This window comes from Hakea prostrata, chromosome 5 (genome assembly GCF_041222555.1).
Source record: "Hakea prostrata isolate BN-2017 chromosome 5, UWA_Hpros_2, whole genome shotgun sequence".
NCBI lineage: Eukaryota > Viridiplantae > Streptophyta > Magnoliopsida > Proteales > Proteaceae > Hakea > Hakea prostrata.
This window is the reverse complement of record NC_142604.1, coordinates 16,892,889-16,920,841: the sequence shown is the minus strand read 5'-3', so window position 1 is coordinate 16,920,841 and position 27,953 is coordinate 16,892,889. Positions and strand designations below refer to the sequence as shown.

General features: G+C 37.6%; 1 protein-coding gene across 3 annotated transcripts; it reads left to right on the top strand.

Moving 5' to 3' along the window:
• The first annotated feature begins 92 nt into the window (after nt 1-92).
• On the top strand, nt 93-26,418 carry LOC149015491 (uncharacterized). Of its 3 annotated transcripts, XM_089154595.1 has the most exons (18): nt 93-224; nt 427-663; nt 1,174-1,266; nt 11,525-11,709; nt 17,134-17,217; nt 17,334-17,405; nt 17,484-17,555; nt 17,647-17,883; nt 18,340-18,450; nt 18,548-18,661; nt 19,541-19,663; nt 19,757-19,825; nt 20,016-20,122; nt 23,599-23,682; nt 23,779-23,875; nt 24,531-24,650; nt 25,103-25,287; nt 25,590-26,418. In XM_089154595.1, the coding sequence occupies exons 4-18, from the start codon at nt 11,596-11,598 to the stop codon at nt 25,876-25,878; spliced, it is 1,878 nt and encodes a 625-aa protein (XP_089010721.1). In that variant the 5' UTR covers nt 93-224; nt 427-663; nt 1,174-1,266; nt 11,525-11,595; the 3' UTR covers nt 25,879-26,418. The 3 variants fall into 3 exon arrangements, with proteins under 3 accessions (XP_089010721.1, XP_089010720.1, XP_089010722.1); XM_089154594.1 differs by lacking the exon at nt 1,174-1,266; XM_089154596.1 differs by lacking the exons at nt 427-663; nt 1,174-1,266.
• Nucleotides 26,419-27,953: the final 1,535 nt, after the last annotated feature.

Genomic DNA, 27,953 nt, shown 5'->3' with positions numbered 1-27,953 from the left:
TTGAATTGGTTCGTCTTGGTTGATTGTTATTTTTTTACCTTATCACGTTGATGCGGGAGATTAATGTCCTCATCCCTTCCAAACACCTTGGAGACTCTTTCAAAATTTTTGACGTCGTTCTCACAAAAAACTAACGCTCAAGATTGAAAGGAAATTACAAACTCTAAGCCTCTAAGGGCGTATGAAGTCTCCTCGCGACCTGCAAGGCTGCAACTTCGTCTAAGGTAATCTCTCTCTCTCCTTCGTCTTTTAAATCAAGCACATTGTGACTGAAAGCAAGATGGGAAGTTTCCTCTCTACGTCTTTGTTTCTGCTTCAAATCAAAACCAACTCATCTCCCTTATCTCCTGCAGAAGAAGCTAATTTATTCAAATTATTCCGTTCTTCGTAGTAATTTCGTTAACTTTTAATTTCTTTTGGAGCTAGGCTAATCTAACGGCTTATAGACCATCTGACAACGTGAGGGGAAGGCTAAGATAAACCCTACCGTACAGTTATAAATTCGAAACCAAGTATTGAAGCAGAGTTCTTGAGTTGGAGTTGGAACTCGGAACCATAGTCTTCTCCCACTTCTCCGGCTAGGGGTTAGAAACTGAAGCTCCATCAGTGATTGCAACGATGGGAAGCTGACTCATTGCTCCTCTCCGGCGAGCCCCTCCCCTGGTAAACCATCTTTTTCTTCTTCTTTTCAGTCTCCGTTAATTCACCCGGGCTTCTCTCCTGTAAGTGTTTTTCTCTCTAATGGATGATGACTCTCTCTCTCTCTCTCTCTGTGTCTCACAGATATAACAATTGTACTTATATGGGAGACACACTTTTCTTGAGCATTCTGAATATATGTAATCTGTTGGGGTTTATTGGAGGATGTAACCCCGTTCTGGAACAGCCAGGGGTAAAAGGAAAATTGTAAGAAAAGAGGGAATAAAAAACTTATATAACTCTTTGAAAGCTAAAACTTTTCGAATTAGACCGTGGGATAAGAACTAGTTTTGAAAACTAGAATTCTGGAATTAGAGAAATAGCAGGTAGAGTCATTCATGCCTCGGATAAGTCCCAGTATGGTCGAATGTTAGTCTTTAGGATAACCCTTTGAATACTAAAATGGTGGTAGGATCTGATTAGCGTATTTGTTTGAACCCACAAATCTCTATTGCTGAAAGTAGGATAGTGCAGGGATACCGCAAGCCTTGAATCGCAGAAAACAAGGTTATGCCATCAATAACAGGAACAAGGTCAGTGATATCAGCTGTCAGTAACAGCAACAAGGTCAGTAATATCACCCCAACTCAAAATCAGAGAAAAACATTCGGTAACTGCAGTTGATAATTCAATATACAGGGATAAGATTACTTACTTTGCATGGAAAATTTCCAGGTTTACCTTCCTTAAATCCAGATCAGAACCCATCTTTAAATGGTTTATTACCCCAGATTCTCAGCTATGTTGCTTAGCAAACTTCTTCTCAGTAATTATTACTTTTCAATGTTTTATGAGATACTTGTTATTGACATTTTGATACGTTCGTTAAAGGATAATCCTACTGGATGTAATAGGATTTCTTTTTCATATGCCCCTGTTTTTTCTTATACAGCTGCATAGATAAACATGGATTGTATCATTGCTTTAGGCTTGTTGTTTTGCTGGTGAGTGGCCGATGTAGTAAGTTCCTGGAATAGGATAGATATAGTTAGGACTTGGGATTGAACAGCTTAGAGCTGTGATAAGGATAGCCCCTATTCATGAGAAGATTCATAAGAACTTTGAGTGAGTTGTTTGAGGTGGCATGTTTGCGTCCAGTGGAGGCCCAAGATGCATTTGTACAAGGAAGTAGTCAGATTGAAGGGTCTAAGAGAGAGGGGAATGCCTATATTGACCTAGGACTAGTAGTCTTGATAGACATGCATACATTAGGCTTGATGTGGCAGACCCCATTTAGTTGGGATAATGTGAAGTTGCCATTGTTGAGAATTTCCTGAGATTAGTTTCTTTTAGGGGTGTACACGGATCGGTTTCGGATTGGATGGTGGTAATACCATATCCGCATTCTATTATATTTGGACGAATTCGGATAATATCCTATTGTTTTCGGACGGATTCAATCGGATTCGATAATAATCGCATAGTTATCTTTTTAAATAGATTCTTCTAAATGGGTATGAATACTAATTGAATACAAGTTTTTGACTACGTGTTGACATCTTTACCATTTTATTTGTGATAGTTAGGTTTGAAATTTTTAGAATTTAGCAATTATTTTTTTGCTAAAAGGTCATTTGTATTAAAAACGAAAAAATAATACAATATTTGAGATGAGTCATGTCATACAAAGGAACCAAACCAAACACTCAACCCGCAACGTCAGTTACCCAACCTGATTGTTTCCTTTCTCTGTAAAGAAAAACATAAATTTGGCATGAAAAACTCACCACCACCAGTTTGTATTTTAGAGATAAAAAAGCCTCCTTAGAACCAAAATCAAGGTCTTCATCCCAACCCAACTCTCCAAGCAGCGATTGGGGCCAATGATGATCCACCATTGAGGTCTCCATTATTGCTTCCAACCTTTCCAGATAATCAACAGCCCAGTTGGTTTCCCTGTAACAATGTGAGATCTTCCATTAGATCTTGAATAAGTATGCACTTATTTTAATCTTGAATTTAACAACTTTGGAATTTATATTAGTAGAAAATCTATAAAAATATTCACATATCTCAAGTAATTGATTTATTTTTAAAATTTTATAATTTTTAGAATTTTATTTTTTATAAAAGTAAGAAATCAAATCCAAATAACTACTTAATCAGATAATTTTACCGGACCGATAGTAATAGGTCAAAGGGGGTGTTTCCATAACCGCATCCTATTAGTAATCTAACGGATTCACATACCCCTAAACAAACAAGGATGCGAAATCCGGTTATCCATTTACACAATTACACCCCTAGTTTCTTTCAATGTTTATGGTTCTCTCTAGTGTTTGGTCTTTTTCTATGTCTGGAAAGCTTTATTTTCCTTTGATTTCTTTACAGGGGATTGGTACACTGTTTTGGCAATTTTTTGAATTTCATTAATTCTTCCTTTTGACCGCTTCTAAGGAAGTAGGCATTTTTTATTTAAAAAAAATAACTCCCGATTTCTTCTTGTGTTGGAAGAACTAAGGCTCTCTTTGGTACACTATAAATTTTTTATCGTTTGACACATAAGCATAAATAGATGTCTTTTTGTATGATTTAGAACTGTTAGAATTTCATCACTTGTAATGGGCCTAGGCATTGAAAGAAAATTTAGAAATAAGAAGAAGAGAAGGGGGAGAGAGCTTGCATGTATATGTTGGCTTTCCACTGTTATTTTATTTATAATATTAAATCATATATCAATTTAGGAAAGTTTCATAAATAGAGTTACAACAAAAAGGAAAATTGCATATTGCATTGAATCAAATCTACAAAAAAGGATCCTAGGGAGATTACTTGTCAACCAAGCAATAAGAAAAATAGAAAGTAACTAAAATAAAAAGTAATCAAAATAGAAACCTAAGGTAAAATAGAAAATTATATTCTAACAATCCCCCTCAAGCTGGAGTATACATATCAAAGGCTTCAGTTAGGAATTAGAAAGCATATCAAGTTTCATTACACTTGAGCATATGTAGCAATAACAGATGTTGATAGTACTTCGCTTAGGAGATAATAAACAACAACTTAAGCAAACAATCTTCATGTCGAACAAACCATCCAACGACGAGAATAATAGGCAGTGGTGAAGATGAACCTTGTCCATAAGTATAACATCAACAATTACATCAAGGGCACTATCCAAATAATGCTAGTAGCCTAGTAGTAAAGAGGAATCTTCACACAAGAAGATAAAATTTGAGCCAAAAGTTGCATATCAACTCTTTGCAAAAAAGCAACTAATAGGTAAATGTATGGGTAAGTAAAAGGTGGTATGGCTTACTATAGACCACATATGTAGACGAAAGACAATATGGGTTACTGTAGACCAAGAAGGTAGGTAAATTTAGTATGGGTTACTATGGACCAAGTAGGTATACGAAAGGCAGTATGGATTACTGTGGACCAAGTAGGTAGACAAAAGACAGTATGAGTTATTGCGGACTAAGTACGTAGATAAAGGTATTATAGGTTACTACGGACCAATTAGGTAGATAAGGGGTGCCAGAAACCATCTTAGGAGGATAAAGATTTTCACCAATAATATTCTTCAACAAATCATTAGTAGATATAGAAAGAGTCTCCAATCTCCTTCTCATGTGTAGCATTACACGTGGACAAATAATGATGACCAATTACTAGCATCTCAATGTTTGAGCACAAAAGAAATCCAAGAAGGAAAATTAGCAGCAGCAGTGTAATTTTCACCGATAAAGCTTACCAAGCAACAGTAAATTGTCTCACAAAGTCATATTTACCAGGGAAAAAAAAATATGGACCACTAGTAACGCTCAGATAGGGCAAGAGCAAATTAAATCAGAAGAAAATTACTGAACCAACTTGCCAATGCAGGGTTGGTTGAGTGGTAAAGATCCATACTTCTCAGTGGAGAGGTCATGGGTTCGACCTTTGCAGACGGCATTAAATTTCCAGTATTAAAAAAGCACCAGTATCAAAAAAAAAAAAAAAAAAAAAAATTACTGAACCAGCTTGGAATCTCAGAATTGCAGTAGTAGGTGCAGCAATCCACTATAATATTCAGCAGTGGCACCCACAATAATACTTAGAAACCATAGTAGAATCAGACCAACAAAGCAGAGAATACCTCAGCAGAAGTGCAATGGCAGTTGTTGCAGTATAATATTAGATTTGTATACCAGGAAAAAAGAAGAAAAAGTAGCAGCCAGTGTAAGTGCAGATTGGATTAAATTCATAGTTAATTAAAAAAAAAAAATTCCCAGAGGTCCTTGCCTGTGTAGTCTTATCTTTAGAAGAAAAGAGACATATTGCGGTGTGCCTGGGACCATAGTAGCAAACTTCCGGAAGATTTGAAACTCTAACAAATCTTGAGATGAAGGAAAAATAGTCCTCCAAGTCTTTGTAGAAGTATTAGATAAAGAGAAGGCTGAACTTGATTCTGAAATAAACAATGGAAGCTGTAGTAAAGCAAGACGATACCAATATAATTTTTCAGAACATAAAAATTCAATAAAACGGGGGCAGCAATGTACAACTTTCAGCAGAACTTATAGCATAAACAATGGAGGACAATACTTAGGTCTTGCAATCCAAATAGTGGGCATATCTTCGGAAAAATGAAGAGGAATCCCAGGACATGAGTAAGTGCAGATCAAACTTCAGATTTGCACAAAAAGCTAGGTATTAGCAGCCTCGGTTGAATCAAATAGGTAGACATACCTCCAGAACTCCTGGGCCTTTTGTAGTATTAATACACAGATATTTGATCCTTCAAAAGTCAAAGAAGGAAAACCATTCACATAATTACTGCAGCGAAGGTTGGGGCTGCCCCAGGTAAGAAAAAGGGGAAAGAGAAAAAAAAGAAGAAGAAAAACTGAGTAGTCAAGAGAGAAAAAAACAGTCCCCTGGATGATTAAACTTACTCTGATAACCATGTTAGAATTCAGCACCTGTAATCAACGTAGGGACTGAAAGGAAATTTATAAAGAAGAAGAAGACTGAAGGAGAAGAGATCGGGGAGAGAGCTCGCATGTATATGTTGGTTTTCCCTTGGTACTTTACTTATAATGTAAAATCAAATCTTAGTTTAGGAAAGTTTCCTAAATAGAGTTACAACAAAAAGGAAAAATTAAATATTGAGTAGAATCTTTCAAATCTACTAAAAAAGACACCATCCTAGAGAGATTACTTGTCAAACAAGCAATAAGAAAAATAGAAAGTAACTAAAATAAAAAGTAACCAAAATAGAAACCTCAGGTAAAATAGAAAGTGATATTCTAACAAGGATCCTATTTCTCACTAAAATAACTTGATTTAAGCACATGGTTTGAGATCTTGGTCTCAAGGTCTTGGCCAGCCAAAAACTTAGATTTGGAATTTTTTCTAGTTTAACTCGAGTGAACTCAAGGGCCCATGTCAGTGGATTTTAGGGCTTAGGTTAGGCTGAAATTTGGTGGCCTTAGATTTTTGAGAAAACAAATGTATCTATAAGTTCAAACTTGACCGTAACTTTGAAACTGAAAAATGCTGAAGGAATGAACATGCAGACTTATAAAACATGAAATACACAACCATTATCTAATATAAATAAATGAAAACATAAAGGTTTAAAGTCAAAACGATACATCAAACATGTCCAATTGTTCACAATTCCACATTATGATATCACAAAATCGGTGCACTTATAAGTTACACCACGAGAGTACCGAAGTAAAATGAAATATTCAATGGGTAAGTCACTAAGTAGGTCCTCCAACTCTTGCTCTACCAACAATCCATCAGCTCCACCAGCTGTAGGTCTTGCAGCTCCTCTATGTTGTTCAGCCAACTCCACCAAGTTGTCAAAAATAGCATCCCTCACATGTAAGGGGCAGCAAGGCACTTGGGTGTTTCCATATAATATCCATAAATGATGCATGTATTAGTGTCTTGAAGAATGGCTTTAGAATCGCTAGATCCTTGTTGATTACTTGTTGTAGATGAGCTAAATGGAGTGTTGATGCAATCTAGGGTGAAAATCCAAGTACTTTCCCTGTGTAAAATCCGGCCAAAAGTTGAAAAACAACAAGTGGGGAACAACTTGAGTTAAGAGGAGATTGAGAAGGTCAAGTCAAGATATCTCATCTTGACTTGACGAAACCTTGTATTTGAATGGGTTGGTTGGACCGAGATCTCGAATTGAGATCTTGGCCGAGATATTATATTCAATTCGAAGGCCATCTTGTCTCTAGGTAACACCAATTTGAGATCTTGCAAGACCGCAAACCATGTTAAAGCATAAATTTTTAAATAGATCAAGGGCGGTTTATGATCTATCACTGTAAATTATTGATTTTTGTTTATGTGAGCACCATTAATGAATATGTGCAGAATTGCTATCTAAGTAGAGGTAAAATAGTAAAATCAACAGAAATTAAAATTTTACTTTTCACTCTCTACAACGTCCTCCATATTCCCATCTTCTCCTTTATAATATTTTAGGGGTATTAGAAGTTTAAAATTAGTCCAAACTAATAAGATCTAACCAAAATTGATAATATATTTACAAGGTAAATCAAAACCAACTCCAAACCAAATCAATAATACATAATATATTATTCACCCAGCTATGCCAAACCCATTTTTTGTTATTTACTATATTATGTTTGGTAGTGAGTCTAGTGACCAAACGATTATTTTTTTATAACCCGTTACCTATTAACATAATTGTTTATTCATAAATAGGTCGTAAACATAGATATAAATTGTGCCAAAGAGAGCCTAATATTTTTGAATTCCCTCCATGGAACGGTCCATAAGTTGGTCTCATTCTTTAGTCTTTGGGTCCCCCATAATTCAAGCTTTTTACCCCCTCTCCCCCCAACCATCCCCCCCCCCCCAAAAAAAAAAAAAAAAAAAAAAAAAAAAGAGTTAGAAAGAAAGAAAAAAGGACTTGCTTGGTTTACTAAAATTCTTATCAGTGAAGTAATCTCTAAAATCCCAGAACAACATTACTTAAAGTTTAGAATGAAAACTTGTTTTCTTTAGAAGGTGCAACCTTCAAGCGTTCCAGCAGAAATTCCTACTGTGGATGGGATTCCTAATGTAGGTGTGCGAATGCAGACTCCTAGTTCACTTCAACAACCCATCCGTGTAGCTTTAGAGGAGGCAGGTTTGGAGGATTCGGCAGATTCATCCAATGAATATTCGGTTGATTCAATTTCTAATTTGAATTCAAAACTCAAATCCAATAGAGTGGTTCCTTTTAAGGTGGTAGTTGAGTCGGGTAAGAGTTCCTCCATGATCTTTCTCTCTCTCTTGGAACGGATCCTTTTCAAATTCAAAAGATTTTGAACAAGGAATTGAATTCAAAGTTGGTTACAAGTCATTCAAGTAGCGTGGACTGCTTTGTTGGAACAAGTGGGGCCCAACAAAATTTGAATGGAGTTAATTATCAGTTGGTTGAGCATCAATTGGGACCATGTGGGGTCCAACAAAATTCAGTTGGAGATAATGATCAGTTGGCCAAACAATTTTTGGAATTGAATTCGAATTCGAATTTGGATACAAATTCGAATTTGGATATAACTCCTTCAAGTAGCGTGCACTGCTCTACTGGAACAAGTGGGGTCCAACAAAATTTGAATGGAGATTTTGATCAGTTGGTTGAGCATCAAATGGGACCATGTGGGGCCCAGCAAATTTCTGTTGGAGATAATGATTTGTTGGCCAAGAAAAATTCCGAATTGAATTCAAAGTTGGTTACAACTCTTTCATGTAGCGTGGATTGCTCTGCTAGAACAAGTGGGACCCAACGAAATTTAAATGGAGATAATGATCAATTGGTTGAGCATCACGTGGGGCCCAGCAAAATTCGGATGGAATTAATGATCTGTTGGTCCAACAAAATTCGGTTGAGCATCAAGTGGGATTGTGTGGGGCCCAACAAAATTTGGATGGTTTGGAAGGCTCTTCTTTGGTCGTTCACTCCAGTATGGATGAGCAACAGCTTTTGGAAGTAGTTCTTTCTTCAAGCTCTCTTCCTGCTCAAGTGGAGGGTGGCTCTCTTTGTCGTAAGCCTGGTCACCCAAGGAAAAATAAGAAGGTTAGAGCAAACTGATGTTAATATACCCTAGATAGTATTGATAAGGAGAGAACTTGATTTAGAGGCTGTTGGTCGCTCTCGTTTCAGATTTTGATTCATTATCTATGATTATGTGAGTTGGATCCAGTGAGGTCGGGTGTATTTGGGGGCAATTGATGTTGCGGGTTTGAGGGATGATACTTTGATAGTATGCTTGTTATTTTTCTTTTCGCTTTTTAATACAAATGACCCTTTTAACGAAAAAAAAAAAATGAAAACTTGTTTGATTAATTGACAAGCAAAATGATTTCCTTTTCCCTTAATACTTCCATTAAATTCAAGTGGTTGGTTGTAGATCAGTGTTGTCAAAGCGTCCGCCTAGGCGGGAAGGTGGTTTTTCAACCGCTTTGTTTTGAACTGCTTAATTGACGCTCTATTTTTTTGCAGCTTTTTCGCCTAAGTGCTACCACTTTGTCTCCTAGACGCTAAAGTAGTTGCTTTTTTGACATTTTGTACATAATAAATATATATATATATATATATATATATATATTTAAATCAAAATTTATTCTATAAAGCCGTATATAAATTTAATAGGTTAGTCATTTCAGAATCGAGGCCAAAATTGCGAAGGACCCCCTTGCCAGTCAGCAATAGAATGTGAAGCATGAGCCATACTCAACATCAAGAATCAATGAATCATTAAATGGACAATGACTTGGAAATCGGAATAATGAGATCTATTAATTTATCATGTTAGCCCTGTTAGTGCATAGTCATTGTTATAATGCTTGATGAGATGAACTTATGTTTGTTTTCTTTTTTGGATAATTTTTCATAATTATGATTCTTGAATGCTTTTTTTATTGGATGAATGTGATTATTGAATGTTTGTTTAGCTTATTATAGATAGTAGTTGTATTGAAAAATTTTGACCCAACAGCTTTGGTAGCCTTATTGTCACTTAGAAGCCCCCTTGTTGCCTAATTGCCTTGGTGGAGCCCCAATCGCTTTGGTCGCCTTGCCGCCTTGACAACCTTGTTGTAGATGACCCTATTTCCTTTAGAATGTTGGGCTTCCTCCCTATTGGGAGGCTTTAACGAGCTTAGTTTCCTGTCTTTTGCTCAATCAAAACACAGGGGTGGCTACGTAACCTTACCTAGCAAAATGGAGATTGAGTGACCATATTAGGCTACCTGTCAATGAGTAAAGTATTTGCCGGACGGGTTAAAAGCTGAATCAATTTCAAATTGGGAATTGAAATAAAATCAAAACTGGAGTTCCAAGCCAGATGAAAACCAAATAAAGGTTGAAGTAGATCCGACCTACCAAAATCAAATGTGATACAAGTTTAATCCCAGAAAGCTAATTCCGAATACAATTCAGTTCAGTTTTGTTTTATAACTCATCGTCAATCAAACTAGATTGCTAGAACTGAACCTTTGACATCTTCAGTTCGAGCTTGAATTCACAAGTAGGATAAGAAAATGCAATTCCTTTTAGTGTGTTTTGATGAACTGTTTCAAGGTTATTTACCTCCCCCCTTATGGTTTTTAATGGCTATTATTATAGTTAACTAAAGTTGCAAGTAATATGAGGACATGGGGGGGGGGGGGGGGGACAAAGTAATGAAAATTCCCAATTATAGTTGGGCTACATCAAGGATCAGCTTTAAGCCCATATTTATTTGCACTTAATGAATTATAAGGGGTGAATCAACCAAAAACATTTAAGATGAGGGTCCTTGGTGTATGCTTTTGTTGATGATATTGTATTGATAGATGAGAGTCAAATAGGGGTTAATACCAAGTTAGAATCATGGAGAGTAGCTTTGGAATCAAAAGGCTTTAAACTGAGTAGAAGGAAGACAAAATATTTTGTTTGTAACTTTGTTAATGATTGGACAGACAATGAGGTGATGAGACTTGATGATAAAGACATTCCTCAGAGCAATTGTTTTATGTACTTTGATTCAATCATAAATAAAAAAGTTGATATAGAGGATGATGTTTCTCAAAGAATTAAAATAGGGTGGATGAAGGGAGAGGTGTTGGAGGTCTTGTGTGATCGACGTATTCCTTTAAAGCTTAAAGGAAAATTTTATAAGACCATTGTTTGACCAGATATGATGTATATAGTGCATAGTGTTGGGCTGTTAAAAAGAATCATATAGATAAACTTAGTGTAACAGAAATGAGGATGCCAAGATGGATGAATGACAAAACTAGGAAGGATAAGATAAGGGTTAAAGTGGGTCTGAGAGTAGCTTTGATAAGCGATATGCTATGAGAAAGTCGTTTGAGGTGGCACGGCCACATTCAACGGATGCCTGTAAATGCCCCTATACAGAGAAGTGATATAATCCAGATTGTAGGAATTAGAAGAGCTAAGGGTAGACCTAAGATAACCTTATGCATAGCCCAGGCCTTGTATCTAGCATGCCCTCAAACAGAGCTAATTGGAAGGCAAGAATTCATGTAACCGACCCCATTTAGTTGGGTTAAGGCTTGTTGTTGTTGTTGTATAGTTAACTGAAGTTGATTCCAATTTGGGATTGTTTGGTTCTTCAATTTTTGGAATCTGGTTTAGTTTTCTTTCGAGCCCTAAACTCAAATATTTTGGTTGTCAAGGTTTATGGCCATCTTGTTTTATTTCAAGTGGGCATGATTATACATGATTATACGTACTTTCATTTTCTTAGTCTCTCTCTCTCTTTCTCTCTCTCTCTCTCTCTCTCTCTCTCTCTCTCTCTCAATCTCGATACTCTATTATTTGTTTTATTTCAAGTGGCCGTCTTGTTTGTCTCAGGCAGTCAGGCTGTGTAGCTGGATAGCTTTCAGTCGAGCTGAGGTAGCCAAACTTGCCTCAACTTAGGGACTATGGGTGTGGAATTCGCAAGATACGGAACAGATTTTTTTGAGATGTCAGGTGTTGATTTTAGTGATTCAGAGGTAGTCTCTCATGTTCGACACACCCTTAAATTGGTTTCCCAGGTAAATATTCTTTTCTATTCGTGATCACATCTTGATTTAATTTTAGGTGGTCTGCTGTTTGGATGAAAATTTGGATCTTATCTCTTCTGTCATATTGTATTTGGAACAATCTATTTGTTTGATAATTGAATAGTTTGTGGGATCTTGCTAATTTTACTTTCTTTTCTCAATGGAAATCACTTCTTTATTTAAAATGTGCAGTAATTTGAGAATCGTTGACTTTTTCTGAAGTATGGGACGGATGTTTCATTTCGAACTGGTACAGTGCATTGGATATAGATAAGTTGTGAATCAAACTAAGGGTACCTTCATGCTAAACAGCTACATAGTGTATTGGCAGTTGCTTGAGTCCCACTATGCTGCCTGATTGCTCCCCTTCTATGTCTAAGCCCACATAAGATCACCTATATGCCTCTCCTATGTCAAGCCAACATAAGAGATCACCTGTACAGTAGGGTTTGAACAATCAGATCGGATCACCTGATTTGGGTTTTGAGTGGGTCAAGATTGGACCGATCCTCTGTATAAACTAGTGTTTAGGGAATTTAATCTTCACTAATTCTTGAACGATTATGGCTGAATAATATTTGGCTCTGAATTGCTTAGGACAGATCCGAATCCAGATTTCCATTTTTGAACCTATGTTATTCATGCAATCCTAATTACATGACCAACTCTTATTAATTATACATTCATTTGGGTGGATAAATGGGCTCAGATCCTTTGTGCATTATATACATGGCATCTGAAGAGGGAAGCTTATACTTCTTAAGAAGGCATTCTTGTTCATTTTGTTTTACCAGCTTTCTAATGTAAGGCCACTATAAACACCCAACTACAGACAGGATAACCCACTGACTTCATAGTTCAAACTTCAAACAATATCCCACAATACTAGACAAAATTCCAGCCACAATTGGTTGGTGACTACAAAGATGCCACTGCAGGCCTAGAAAACCTGAAAGATATATATCCCTGTCAGAATTGGCTGTCAAACTCCTTGGAAGAATCCTAACTTTTCATTGAGCTTAGACTTTTAACAGGGATTATCTGAGTTTCAAGCCAATGCTACCTATGGTTGTTGAGATATCAGTGACTCCCAGAATTATAAACTAACAATGATAACAGAAGCTTACTGAATAAAACTCAAACAAGCCGGTGGATCAACTTCAGGTTTGGATCGACGGGAAAGATGCTGACAGGTATTTGTGATAAAAAAAAAATTCTTGATTTCAATGCTTTCTGAAGGCCTGAAGTTGCAGCAGGATAATAATTCTTGAAATCAGGCCTAGGATTGCTGCCCAGCAGCACACCCGTAATGGAGTTCTTCCATACTTTGTTTTTCATAACCATGTAACTTTGTTAGGGGCGCTGTCTAACCCTAGGGACAATCGTAGTCCTTTTAGTTGATTCAGTTTGTTTCAATAATGAACCCCGCGAATTGGTTCCTTAATCCTTGTAAAGGTCTACTTATAAAGAACTTCAGTGCCTGCTGTTCTATTTCATAATCAGAGTCTTAAGTCCAAGTCCTAATAATAATAGGATTTCTTTTGTAAGGCTATAAATATGCCCCCATCAATTGGAATAGACTACAGTTCAGATGACTAGTATTTTCACTCTGTTTTTGAGTTCCTTCTATGAGTATCAATTTGGTAGGAGGTCTAAGATGAAGGAAACCCTAAGGTTCTAAGATGGGATTAAGTCTAGATCCATGCTTTGGCTGAATTGACAGCCATGTATTCTTCATCCATCGGATGTTCGAAGTAAATGAAGCTCTAAGGAGGATGAAAGTAGGTGACGCACAAGGTCTTGATGAAATCCCAATAGCAGTATGGAAGAGCTTAGGAACTTATGAGCTAGCTTAGGTGACCAAGTTGTTTAATAAGATTATAAGCACAAGAAAAATGCCAGATGAATGGAGGAGAAGCATTATAGTTCCAATTTAAAAAAATAAAGGAAATATTTAAAGCTGTACAACTATAGAAGCATCAAATTGATGAGTCATATTATGAAATTATGGGAGGGAGTAATTAAAACCCATTTGAGACAAGTAACCACAATTACAAAGAACCAATTTGGCTTTATGCCGGGAGTATCTAGCCTTATTAGGAGACTCGTGGAAAGGTATAGAGAGTGTAGGAAAGATCTTCATATATTCTTTATTGACTTGGAAAAAGCTTATGATAGAGTCCCTACAACATCAATTTGGCAATTACTAGAGAAAAGAAATGTCGTAGGTAAATATGCAGACATAGTTAAGGATTTGTATGATGGTTCAGTGACAAGTGTAAGAACGGTGGGAGGACAAGGTAGTGAATTTCCAATTACAGTTGGGCTACATCAAGGATCAACTTTAAGTCCACATTTATTTGCACTTATAATGGTTGAATTAACCAAAGACATTTAAGATGGGCTTCCTTGGTGTATGCTTTTTGTTGATGATATTATGCTGATAGATGAGATACAAGTAGGGATTAATACCAAGATAGAATCATGAGAGAAACTTGGAATCGAAAGTGTCACACCCCACCCGCCGGTCTCGGTTACCCGCCCGACAACCCGTGGGAGTGATCTGTTACAGGATTCACGGTTTTAGTTTATCAACAATAATAAATACAAACAAAGACAATCAAGAGCAAGAATAGTTCAATTAATGAATTAAAGGATTACGGGAGTCCAAATACTCCAATAAAATAACCAATGAAAGAATAATAAATCAAAAGAATACGAGTTCAACGGAAGCAATTCAAAAAGAATTAAATTATTTTCTTTCTAGTTTCTTTTTCTAAAGCTAAAAACTTAGACTCAAGTTTATCAAGATGAGGGGTCCTCCAATTCTCCTCTATACGGTGAGCAAACTGTCTGGCAACTTGTCTCCTTCGCCCATCAATGGGTGCGATAAGCGCATTCCATGCACTCACAGGAGCTCCCGCACAGGCTATCTCCATTTCCCATTGTTGGTGCCACATCTTCTTCATACGGGAAGGTTCCTTCATAGGAAACCAATCCATCTTCCGACACATTTCCTCCATCTGCGCAGACTAATAAAACATATACAAATAAAGGAATGAGTTTTGGAGAACTCAGTAAGAACAATAACAATTCCCATCCATATGTCCAAACAAATCAGAAATGCATACATGATATGTATGAGTGCAAAGTATGAATGCTGCTAAGATATAACTATGCAAGTCTCTAACAGTTGACATGCTTTAAGATATACACCACCTCCTCTGGGTAGGTCTAGTCACTCTGATCCGGCAAGGACTGGTTACCTCTGTAGGGATCCTGGGTAAGATGGAAAGTCCACACCTGGCTCTCAAACCATGGCTGGGGTTAAGTCAACACTCTCTCACCACGACCATTGGCAATGAGTACTGGCGCATGTCGGGGTTTCTAATCCAATGCAAGGTCATACAGGTAACATACTACATTAAGTTCAGATACATCCCCTATGGCACCAACCAACTCGGTTCAGTATCCTTTGCAGCCTAGAGAATGAGAACCCTCACAGACTGGCTACTGCTATTGGACTTCATTCCATAACCCTATGGTCATCCACATATTGTTGGGGCGGAATGCTCTCATGAGTCCTCATGACACCCGGTCCGTTCCTTGGACGTCCATGAGCCCAACCCTAACATATGCAACCCTACCATTTATATGATTAACAATGGACCATCGTCACATCATTGTCATCACGGGTCATCCGGTTTCAACTCCCCTACCGAAAGGGTAGTAGCATGTGGGGTACCTAGCCATGCAACTCTAGACTCTACCTAAGAATGTCATCCAGTAGTTATGACAGTGTTGGAGGCATCAACAGGCATGTGTCCCATACCACCGCCTTCTGATATCCCAAGCTAAGATATCCAATTAGAATATCTATTCCGTTAGAACCACATACTATCAACCAATATCATATCACATTCATAATCAACAAAGTGCATGTATAAATAATACAAATAGCAGTCATACATCAAGATCAGCAAGTGAAACATGATTACAGCAGCAAAAAAAAAAGAAAGATTAATAATAACAAACATTGGATTAGCATGTTCAAGTCAATTCATAAAGACAGGATTGTATGTCCTTACCTGCATATAAGTAATTTGTCCGTAAAAAGTAATCCGTAAACAATTATAAAACTTTCTCTTCAAACAGAGGACACCTATACACAGGGTTACAATAAGGTATAAGTCAAATGAATCAAACCGGATCAAAACCAAAAGCCATTTGGTCATTGGAAACCAGCCGGTCGCTTAGGTTGAGCGACCGCCACTAGTGACCGCCCCAAAAACAGAGAGTTTCAATCCGAAACTCAAGCTTCTGATCATCCGTGTGTCATATAAATGAAACTTGGTTAGCGTCTCCTAGGCAGCAAGTTCTAGGTTCAATGCAAGTTCCATCCAATTCCAATTCCATTAGACCCCTGAAACCCATCTCAATAGATTACCGACATCACTGTGTTGTGGCCTGTCTTTGAAACCGCTTGAATCCTCACCTAATCTATTTGAAGTCTAAGTTGACCAGCTTGTGTGTGATCACTAAGCCATTTAACATTAAGCATACCAATCCTTAGTAGCAAAGTCCATCCCATCATAGCCTAAACCCTGATACCTTATCCATAGGCCATAACCGTAACCTAACCATTTATTTTGGAGCATGGATTCTATTCTGACCTTGATTTTGGCAGTTTGTTTCTTATTCAGTTGAGGCTACATCACTTGTTCAAATGCACTTGCCCAACTACTTGATCTGTTCCCTGCTATCTTCCTTGCTTTGTACCTTTCGCTTTTAACAAAAGGATTTTTTTTTTCATATAATTTTTCATGCAAATGATCATGGTTTTTTGATTGATTTTGTATTTTACTTGTATTAGTTTTGGGGCTTCGCCATTGTTCTAATGAAAAATGTAGTTGCCAAACAAACGAAATATAGTAAAGGTGAAGAGGAAAGTTTTTGTGTTTTACATTGTTTTCAAAAATCATTGAGTAAGGTTTGTGCAGGAAAAATATCCCCCCCCCCCCCCCCACCCACACACCTGGGGGACTCTGCTTTTACGGAAGCCTTTGGCACTAGGTTCTCCAACTGTTTTCTTGAGTTATAGAAGTATTTGTTACTATTTTACAAAAAAAATAGTCTATGGGTTGCATTATAATAAATGTTTTCCTGAATGCTTTTTTCCACTCTACTTGCTGTTTTCTGTTTGAAGCCTTCCAACAATGTAACTATTTGTTTTATAGCTCAATCAAGATTCTGTATTGGTGTATAGGATTTTTCGAGTCTGATGTACTACATTTTCTTGATTATCTGTGCAAATTGATGATGCAATTTAGTTTTAGCAATAAAATAAACCTTCCCCCCCCCCCCCCTCTTTTAATCTTTTATGTTGTTGTAAAAAGCTCAATTTTTTTGGCTTAGGGTGATACTGACCATTATAACCAGCTAATTGGAGTCATGCATTATACTAAAGATCTTGGTCCAGATGATGTGGCCTTGCTTGTGGTAGGTCCTTGTTTGGGCATTTGTTGATTACTGAATGCAGTTCAAGAGACTGGCATATTTATTTCTGCAACTAAAAGTTCACTATATGCGTTTTTGTCAACTCTTCGTATGTATAGACAAGTTTGAAGGCACTTTCTGGAGTGGTTTCCTATTTCGATATCGTTCTTCATGAAGCCCTTTTATCATCCGTAAGTTAAATATTACATCCATTTTCCTGTTTTGCTCTATACAGTTTGCATGAAAATTCTTTCATTATTCTTCTCCAGATTTTTGAGATGAGTTTGTGGAACTATGGACCTGATGTTATGGATGCATTGGTGGAGCTAATCAAATCCCTGGTATGTGGTTTTGATGTATTATTTTGGACTTGGAGGGGTTTTTGCTGCTCAGATTCATGGCAATAATGTTCCATTTTTTGTAATGTTGCAGGCTGCTTCAAATGGTGTATTTGTTGATTCATGTTTGGATATGCTTGTTAGGAATTTTATGCCACCCAAATCTTTCATAGGTTTTCTGAGACATCCCCGGGGCGCTGCAAGAAAGGATGAGGTTCTTAGTCGGGTGCATTCAGCACTGACTGACATTGCTTGCTTGGTGCCACTTGCCCCCTCAAGATTGTTGCACATAATTCTAAAGAGAATGCCTAACATGTTTGATAATGAAGCTGTGAGTAATATACTTTGGTTTTTCGTAGTTTGATAATTTATATGGATTTTGGACAATGGAGGCTTGTGACAGATATATGCAGACAGGTTCGCTGCCCTCCCTAAATGTGGAACGCGGAGGAGATAAAAGTGTTACTATTAAAATCATTGCAAAATTTTCCTAGTTTGAAAAATCGAATGTGAACATTTTTTAGTTTTGCATTATAAAGGTTTGGAAATCCAAAATATCCAACATGATGAATTTTTTTTGACAAACCAGTAATCATTGTATGATTATGCAAAACAGATAAATAAATTTCCTGGGAAGGAATTATTTCTTTATTCCATATATTTATAGATGTGCACATTTGTTTTAACTGAATAGTATACCAGTGTTTATTCTGTTATGTTTATTATTTTAGAAATAGAATTATTTTCTGAATTCCCATTGTCACATTCTTTTGCTTGTGTGATTCAGTTACTGGTGTTGTATGTGGAGAGCATGTTAAGGCTGGAAAGCAGTGCGATTGGAGAATTTATTGGTGACACAATTTTAAGGGCAGTGGTGGATAGGCTTGTAGATTTAGACGTGAGTAATGCAGCTGTCTACAAAAATATTCTAGGAATCACTCTGCACATCTTTCTTTCGTTCTTTGTTAAATAGTTCTGCCTATATTGCTTTCCAGGTAGAGATAGGATGGGATGATATTATACAGGAGGACTCAAGTAAAGGAATATTTCACATGGAATTAGAAGATTTAGTTGAAGCTGTGGATCCTGTAACAAAAGATGGAGCTGAGGTATGCTTTCCTAGTGTACTAAACCTCTATTTGTTTGTTTCTAAAATTGGGGTATGATTGCTCTTGAACATATGGGGGTGATAGGTTCCCACTCATAGAGCACTGGAATTAAATATTTGCAGAAAAATAAACTAGCAAGGTAGCAATAAGACTGGATTTACCTAGGGTCCAGCATCTCCTGTAGCAACCCTGCTACGACACCAATAACAGTCTTCTTCCTTGCCTTCTCCAGTTCCCTCCCCAACCTCATAACAACCTCCGAATCCTCTAACTGAATTGCCTAACTACCCAGGGCATTGTCACACATGTGTCCCACTTATTATGAATCTTGTTATTTATTCTCTTTATTTATTTATTTGAATTGCAACTGCTTGCCTAACTGTTGCCATCACCTTTCCTAGCCCCACAAGTATAGACTCATGTAACCAGGGGCCGATCATGGGGTGAAACCATCATCCTCCTTTACATGTGGCATGTCTATGAGGGTCCCAGAGAAGTTCTTGGATCAGTTGGTTGGGGCTTGGGATAACTTGGTGGGTTTGGTGCATTTTTTGGATCCGTTGAGTGCATATAATCAAGCGATGCCTGGGTGTCCGAGCTTGAGGTTGCCTAGCATCTGGTCACCTTGTTGGTGTTGCCTTGGTTCTTAGTTCCTCTCCAACATTGTGGTCTTCTTGCCTCCATGATAACTATGATTTGAGTGTGTCGTTAGTCTTAACCATCCTGGATATGTGCAAGTGTACTGATTGGCCAAGTTTGGGGTGGAGGACCCCTATCTGCTCTAAACTGCTAGTATACCCTGTGAACTAATTTATTCACGAGACAAGAAATTTTCTGAGTTTGTCGGTAAAAAAATCAGATGTTTTTTCATTTGTTCAGTTTTCAAGAGGAACTTGTGAACTGAACTTCGGTGGCAATGTGGTTGCTGAAAAATTGGATAGCTTGATGGTACTCTCTTGTCAACATCTTGAATCATGTTATAATGAAGGCCGTCTTGCGAAGGTATTCCTACTGTATTTTGATCTTTTTTATCAGTTGTGTGTGTCCAGTTCTAGAAGGGCTTCTTACCTATATCTGCCTTTTTCATATGGTTAGGTATTTGATACTCTTCTTCAGTCCTTTCGGGTCACAATTCTGAATGCCTACAAGTCAAAGTTTGCTCAGGTAATTCTTGGTACTGTCCTCTTCTCTTTAAGTGTATGTGCTCCTGGCTTTGCTTGGTATTTTTCTCCTTCCTTTATAATTAACTTAAGAAATGTGTTTCTTATCTTCATAAATATTATCTTCAGAGTTATGTATGTGTTGCTTTCAACCTTTAATCGATGACTCAGACTCAGTTGCTTTCTTATCACAGTTTGTACTGTTCTATGCCTGTTCGCTGGATCCTGGAAGTTGTGCTGTGAGATTTGCCTATTTTCTCTCAGACATATTTTTGTGTGAAATTGACCCTCCGCTTACTAGGTAAGTTGAAAGAGATTAACAATTGTTCTGGAGTTTTCTGAAGTTTCTTGAGTGCAGTATTTATTGTTGCATTGCGCCTTGTTAAGATCTTTCAGTTTTGGTAGTTCTCTCTCTGTCTAAAATGCATAACAGTCTTAGGAGTGGACGCTGGTTTCATCTTTGCAGATTAATGCATTGTTGATGTTCAACACCCCTTGGACTTGTTAAGTGTCTGCTGGGCGACTGGTCAAGCTGTATGGAAGTCTTTAATGTTTGATTCTGACATGAAACCACCATTAAGGTTCTCAGGTTGTTAAGTGCTAGGAAACCAGAATGTTGAGGCACGTGCTTTCATGTTGGCATTAATGTAATAGCCTAGTTCACTTATGACTTCTTATGATCATAAAATAAGGGGCTGTGGTTGTCTGCTCTCGCTTCTGCCTTGTAGAGAACAACTTTTATGTCTTCACAACTTTGTCTCATTTGTTGTATAATCAATCTGTCTTATTTGATATATTCTTTTTTCAGTTGTCTTTTCATTCTTTGAAGAAATTGAGTTGGAAAGGGTAGTAAATTGAGGGAAAAGAAAAAGGATACACCTTGAAAGTTTAGCTAAGAAAGGATGTTATTGCCTATGAGGGAAATGTCATATGTAGGAGAACCTACATCAGATTTCTACACCCAAACAGGATGGTATGAGCTTAGCAAGGGTCAGAGTGGTTGGTGGGTTTGATTAATTAGAGATTAAACCTAGTTGGGTTTTATACTATTTCATTTTGCCATAGAAGTTTATATTGGTTTTGGAGATTAAAACGGTTATCTTATGGGGCTTTAAAATTCTGAGCTTCTTTTGGTGGGTGTGAATGACAATTTGGATATTCGTGATCCTGTAGATACGTGACAGTCTAAAAGGGTGTATCCTGTAACAAGGCTCCCACCACCGTGGGGTTTAGGGTTCACAAGGTACGCAACCTTGACACTGTTTCAAGGAAGTGCTGTTTTCAACTTGAACACTAGGTCAAACAGAGCAACCTTATGGTCAGTGCCAACGATGTTCAGAAAGTTTAGGGATGCTAACTGCATATTAATACTACAATTTCTAAAGTAAAAATTCCCCCATCCTGCCTCCTCATGCTAATAATTTTGGATGAAATAAGGAAGCGAAGGCGAGCATGGAGCAAGAATCAAGGGATGAAATTTATTAGGATATGAAATTACCATCTGGCAGCAAAGATACTGAAATACTGCAAAATGAATAATTAGAGCAGGTACTGGACAGTAACACTTGTAGTCCTTGATTGATGGAGATCAATTAGGAGCCAGTTTTTTCAAGATCTTCAATGAACCAGCTATCCAAATGGACTGAAAGTTAGTGTGGCTCCACTAAATCAGGTGGTTGAATCTGAAGTTATGCAGGATGCTAGTAGAAGTAGGAATGAAGGGTAAACCAGTAATTTCAGGAAATTAGTCTGGTGGATGATTCTGAAATTTGAATTGAGTGACTTTAACATGTTTCAATAATTAGACTTCACTAGGCAGGAATCTTGGGCAAGAAGGTAATTGCAGGTTCTCCAAACAGCAGCTTTTTTGTAGTTTGAACTTAAATTTGAATAAAATTAGGGCTGCATATGTTGGGGTTTTAATGGAATTCTTGGTAGCAAGGGGATTGGATGTGGGGGACTATGTATGGGGCTGTGGTTTATTTGTAAGTATTCCAGTGGTGAAATAGGATAGGTAGATTCATGGATGGTGGACTGGTGGTTTCTAAAAACAAAAGGGGCAAAGAAGAGAGGATGGATTAGATCAGATCCCCTTACCATGTACAGGTTTCTGAAGCTGTACTTGTATTGGGGGAAAATCTGCTTAAGCCTGTCCCATAGTTGAATCAGGATCTAGTGCTCCGGTCACTAGAACCTGCAACTTCTTGGACTTTGAAACAGTTGGAACCAGCGGCTTGGGTTCAAAACTCCAATCAAAACTCTCACCAAGAGGAGGAGGCAGCAGTCAAATAGAAAAACTTCAGCATTCAATTTCCTTTTTTTCCCCATGATTGATGGGGGTATAACAGCCAGCTAATACAGGAAGGAAAACGAGTCTTAATATGCTAAATTAAGTCATGTGATAATTTTAGCGATGAGATAACCTTCAATTAGAATGAGACCACTAATTAAAATTGATCCAATTAATTCTAGTCAACTTACATGACTTTAAGTGTTCACATGATCTCTAAAAAAATATATTTAGAAGGGTCAATTTTTCCTGTCTGGGGGAGTCCGGAATCTATTTGTTTCATTTTTCTTGATCCTAGTTGCCATTAAGTTCTTTCTATTTTTAGAGCCGAGTATCAGTGTTAATTCCCGGTCAATCTAGTATATCTTAGTACTCATGCATGTGGCGGAATTATTAAGTCTAGTAGTTTCCAGAAGTTAGTTACTATTTTTAGAGTTGGTAGCTTTTGTTTTGCGACTTGGAGAGCAAGGACATCTGCTCTATGAATATGCAAGGCTTTACTCAGCCCTGCGCAATCCCCCCACCCCAACACAAGAATAAAAACCCGAAACAACCCAAAAAGGTGAAAAAGAAGGGTTATGGCTTTGCTGTGAGAGGTAAACACCTAAGGTCTAGGGAATCTTACTATTGACTACTAAGTCCTGGGGCTGAAGAACCTATTCGCTGAAAGGCAAAATCCATCTATTCTTGCCTCTTTTCGGTTGTTGGGAATTCGTTATCATTGCTCTGAAGCGGGGGCCAAGGCGTGCAAACTTAGACTACTTCATCCAAATCACTCTCAAGCAACCTGTAAAAAGCTTGCTGCTGTTACTCCAAACGAACCAGCCCAGATCTTGCAATCCCATTCATTGGAATTCAACTGAATTTGCAGCAGTACTTCTTCTACTTCTTGGCTACACAATGCGCTGCCTGATTGAATTTCTACAGCCTGGTTTTGCTATATGACGTTAGATTTCTTGGCCTTACCTGTATATCCTTTCACAACCTTCCCATGGTATCTTCAAGCAAGTGGTGTTGCAGTTTTACCTATCAATTGGACTTAACCAATCCTTCCATATTCATTGAACCAGATTAATTGCATTTGTTAAACCCTGATCTTAATCTTTGTTGCCCTGCATAATAGTGACTACAACATGATATGAATGACTTTTGGTTCCATACATCCATGTTAAGAAAACATTAGTTACTGCTGAGACTCAGTACTGTACATGAAAACATGATAACTAGTTTCTTTAGTTTCAGAGTGTGTGATAGAATCCATTGTAACTGCCTAACTGGTCTGCCTTAGTTGTGCAATCAAGGCCTCGCATGGTCATTATTTCTATCATGACTTGTAGACTCTGTATAATTCTTGTATATTAGCATTGTCAATCAGGATTCTTATTTGACAAACTTGGGTTTGGGAATCCTTAGATCCTTGTTTCTAAACTATCCTTCCCATAGCAAACATGTTTCTGATTAGAAGTTTTTCAATTGGTTGTTCACAGGATGAGTGCTGTTGCTTATCTTGGGAGTTATTTGGCTCGTGCAAAGTTCTTGTCATCCTCTTTGATAGCCAATATATTGAAAAGGTAAATGGCATTCTAATTTCTTACTGTAGAAACTTTACATACATGTTTTAAAAATGATCACCTGACCTGTTTGCACTTTTGTTACCCTTGTTTCAGACTTGTTGGCTGGTGTTATAACTATATCCAAATTCAGGATGGTAAAGTGAAGACAATAAATCCTGAAGTTCATAGGATCTTTTATTCTGGGTGCCAGGTACTTGATTAACTTGAGGGTTTTGATTAAGTCTAGCTGTTCTTGGATATGGTAATCTTCATTAATTGGATGATTTCTTTTCTATATAAAGTTGAGAGGGGAATGTAAAATGTCATTCAATCTTTTGGGTTATAGCGTGAGTGAAATGTGAGTTCCTCAATTGAAGGTGCTCTATCTGTATTAGTCGTTATCTAGTTTCTTTCTTGTTTCAATGATCATTGCACGATTGAGTTATTCTTTCATTTTCTTGGTGTTTTAATTATGTTCCCAAATCTTTCACTGATTTTTACTGAATGATTGGTTGCTTGGAAAAGAGTGTCGTTCTTGTTTTAGTCTTTTGGTCATGGGGTTGAAATGTAATTATCTTTTATCCGAATAATCTCTTGGAGAAGTCATGCTTGTAACATTAATCTTCAGATTTGTTTTTTTTGGTGGTGGGACAACTTTCATTTGGCTAATTGGATGTGTGAATTGATAACATATACTACTATGCTGCATTCCACCCAACATTAACAGATTGAATTTCTTGGTAGGAGAATGCTGTATTTGGAAGGGGAAAAAAAAACCCTGCTGTGTCAGGTCTTTTTATGAGCGTTTTTGTACACATCTATATATATATATGAATATGATTTTTCGTAGTTTTATTTGTGTACAGGTTGTCATGTATGTGCTTTGCTTCAGAATGAGCTCAATGGTTGACGTTCCTCCTCTCAGATCACAGCTTTTCCAAATGCCTTTAGAACAAATCCTACATCACCCACTGGATCCATTGAAGGCAAGATTTTTGAATTAGGATTCACATATCGTTGCAAGCAGCTGTATTTTCAACTTGTTATTTACCTGCCTCGCCTGACGATGGGATCTGTTCCTATATGTATCTGATCATAGATACAATGTGCTGTAGTTTGACCTGACTATCTTTTTTTTTGGGGGGCAATTTTGACCTGACTATCTGGTTAAACTGATTGACTGTCTTAGCTAGGTTTAAGTTTGTTTTTGTTGTTATGATATTATTGGGATGAATGGTTCAACGAACCAGTGTAGCCAAAGTTTGACGAGGAGCCAATCCTGGTCAACATCCAGTTGGGGTTCTAAAGAGATCCAGTGTGGATTGTCTTGGCTCCAGTTTAGTTATAAACTTGAAGTACACATCCCAGTAGACTTGAGTTTTGTTAGTGATGTGAGCAATGTCGAAATGCTAATTCTTTCAGCTTTATATTGGAACAGGTTTGCCTGCCTACCATAGTGAAAGAATTCCTCCAAAAGGCAAAAGCAGCTCGCCTATTCACACACTCAGAAAGCTTCATTTTCAGTGACTTGTTAGAGTCAGATTCATCCAAGGCTTTTGGCGGGATGGAAAGATTGGACATGTTCTTTCCTTTTGATCCATATTTATTGAAGAAATGTGACAGGTAAAGAATTTTCGATGCCATATATTTCTCAGTACCTGTCTCGATGGCCGGTTTGTTGCCGCTTTCCCTTCTGATATATGCATAATTGTAGAGTTGATCCATATGATGACTGTATCATAGGTCAAACAGAGGTTCAGTTGAATAATCCTAACCGTTAAGAGAGACAAATAAGATGATTTTTTTCACCACAATTATGGGCGAAATACTTATCATTGGTTTGGAACATATCTAGGATTTTTTGTTGGATGGTTCAACTTCTTGGTTTCACCTCTCATTTGAGAATACTCACATCTTTTTTGAAGGTTCATTCGACCAAATTTTGTGTACTGGTCAATGGTTAGAACTACATACGATGATGACGATGAAGCAATTAGTGAAGAAGATGATGATAATGACGTCTTGTCAGATGATGATGTCGCTGCTAGGAGTGTTGATGAGCATGACATTGATCTGGATGAATTTGAGCACTCAATGAACAAAATGTCCATTACTCCGAGAACTTCCTCAAAGCATGGGTTGACAGTTTGTCCTCGAGCAGCCAGGAGAATGCCTGCTAAAATAAGACCTTCCATGAGTCCAGAATCACTGTGATTTCACCACAAATACTCCTCTCAATGTTGAGGATACTAAATTCTGGATGCTACTGGAAAAAAGAAGCGTACGATAATGAGCCAATCTGCAGTTATTGCACCTGTTAGCTAAGATCAAGGGCAGGTGTGGTATATTTGGAGTGGTGTAGTAGAGTTGCAGAGCAAGTATACAACGGTTCCCTCTGCTGGGTTATATCATGCTAAAGATGCAGATGGATTAGTAGATCTGTGTTTGGTTTGCACTGCCAATGGAGCTAGTTTGCATATCTCTGCTTGTGAGCATGATCTGGGAGTTGTGTATATATATATTTTTTATGAATAATATTGATTAGTCATTTTTTGGAGGTACCATGTCTATTACTAATAGATGCGGATTCCAGTTAGTAATTTATTAATTTATTTTTTATTTTCCCAAGTCTCATCCGGAGTACTTTCATAAGCTTGTTTGAATTTACAGGTCATCTGGCCAAAGTTGTATACGTATCTTCTTCTAGAGTTCTAATCTGAAAGTTCACACTTGTTAAATGATGCAATCTTTTGCTTCCATCTGTTTTGGAGCCCGATGGCTTCTGCAGCCAGATCTGGGTTTCTGTTTGAAGATTTTATACAAGCTAAGAATGTCCAGTTCCTGCCACTGAGGCAGCAGTGACTGGAATGGTCTTACTGTTTAGCTAGTATCTCTTGGTGGTCAAAAGGAATTGAACTTTTGTAGATGATCTCTGTTCCCTGACTTTTTATGCTGTGTTAGTTGCCTATCTCGGGGTTTAAGAACAAAAAGAGAGGAAGAAACCCATGGTTCAAATTGAAACAAAAGCAGATCAAAACCGATCGACACTCGTAAGAAACTAATGACAGTTTTAATACTTATTAATGATTTAATTTTTTTTTTTATAGAGTTATTATACAGAGAATCCTGGTAGTTAAGTTGTAGGTTCCCCTGCGGTCGTAGTTGATTGAGGAAGCATTTTTCTGATTATTGAGGGAGAAATGTAGTGAATGAAAATAGATGTAAATGAATTCAATTACCCAATCCGAGGTATCATAGGTTTAGAATCTAAAGACAGCCCAATTCTGTAGAGCTCAACTGATCTATTGTTGGACTTTGCTTTAGACTTATGCCATAATGACACAGGACGGTCCTGTCGGCCAAATCTGCCCTCGGATAAAAAATCAACGGTCAAGATCGAGATTTTGGTCAAAATTTCGACCAAATCCCCATCCGACAGTACTGAAGCAAAATCAGCTATTCTTAACCCCAAAAAAAGAAAAAAAAGGCATGAGTGATTGATTCAATGTCAATACCACAAACAAAAGGTAGGTAGGAAAGTAGCACCCAAACCCATAATTCGTCAGAATAAAAATCATCAACAGCATGACTAATAGAACAAGCTCGCCAAAGAAAATCTCACAGTTTGGGAGGTTAAGGATAAACTATGACGATCAATAGAGGACCTGCTGAACCTGTAGAGAAGGAATAGAACAGTCTCAGGCAAGAAAATCGGCTGATTTGACTGAAAACAGGCCAGACTTAGATGGAAGCCAATGGGAAGAGATACTCTAAGGTGCAGCTAGGATAACATTAACCTCTGCAGGGGAAAAGGTTGATCTCAATGCAGATAAGTTCCAACCGGAAGGATCAGAGACTTTAGTCAGTGCAGCTGAAGGATTACCTAACACCCTTCCCCATTTTTAGCAGGTAAAGGAGCCCAAGGATCTGAGAAGATGAAAGTGGAATCACCAAAACCAATATGTTGCAAGTACCCTTTTGAGCAATAAATCCCTGACCTTAAAGAATGCTATACCGGGTCCAAGAGCTATGGGAGTTGGAACAGCAGTTCAAAAAAAATCCCATCTCGGAAAAGCCATAGAACATCCGATAAAGCACCCCATGATGCAAAAGCCTCTAGCATTGACAGGCTTTAGAGGCAAGATTGAAAGCCTATTCATGAAACCCAAACCCAGCAGCACTTACTACACTACGACATAACTGATCTCATTTTACCCAAAAATCCCTCGACCATCCCCTTTTTCTGACAAAAATGGTCGACAGCTTAGAATTACAAATGACAGATAGAC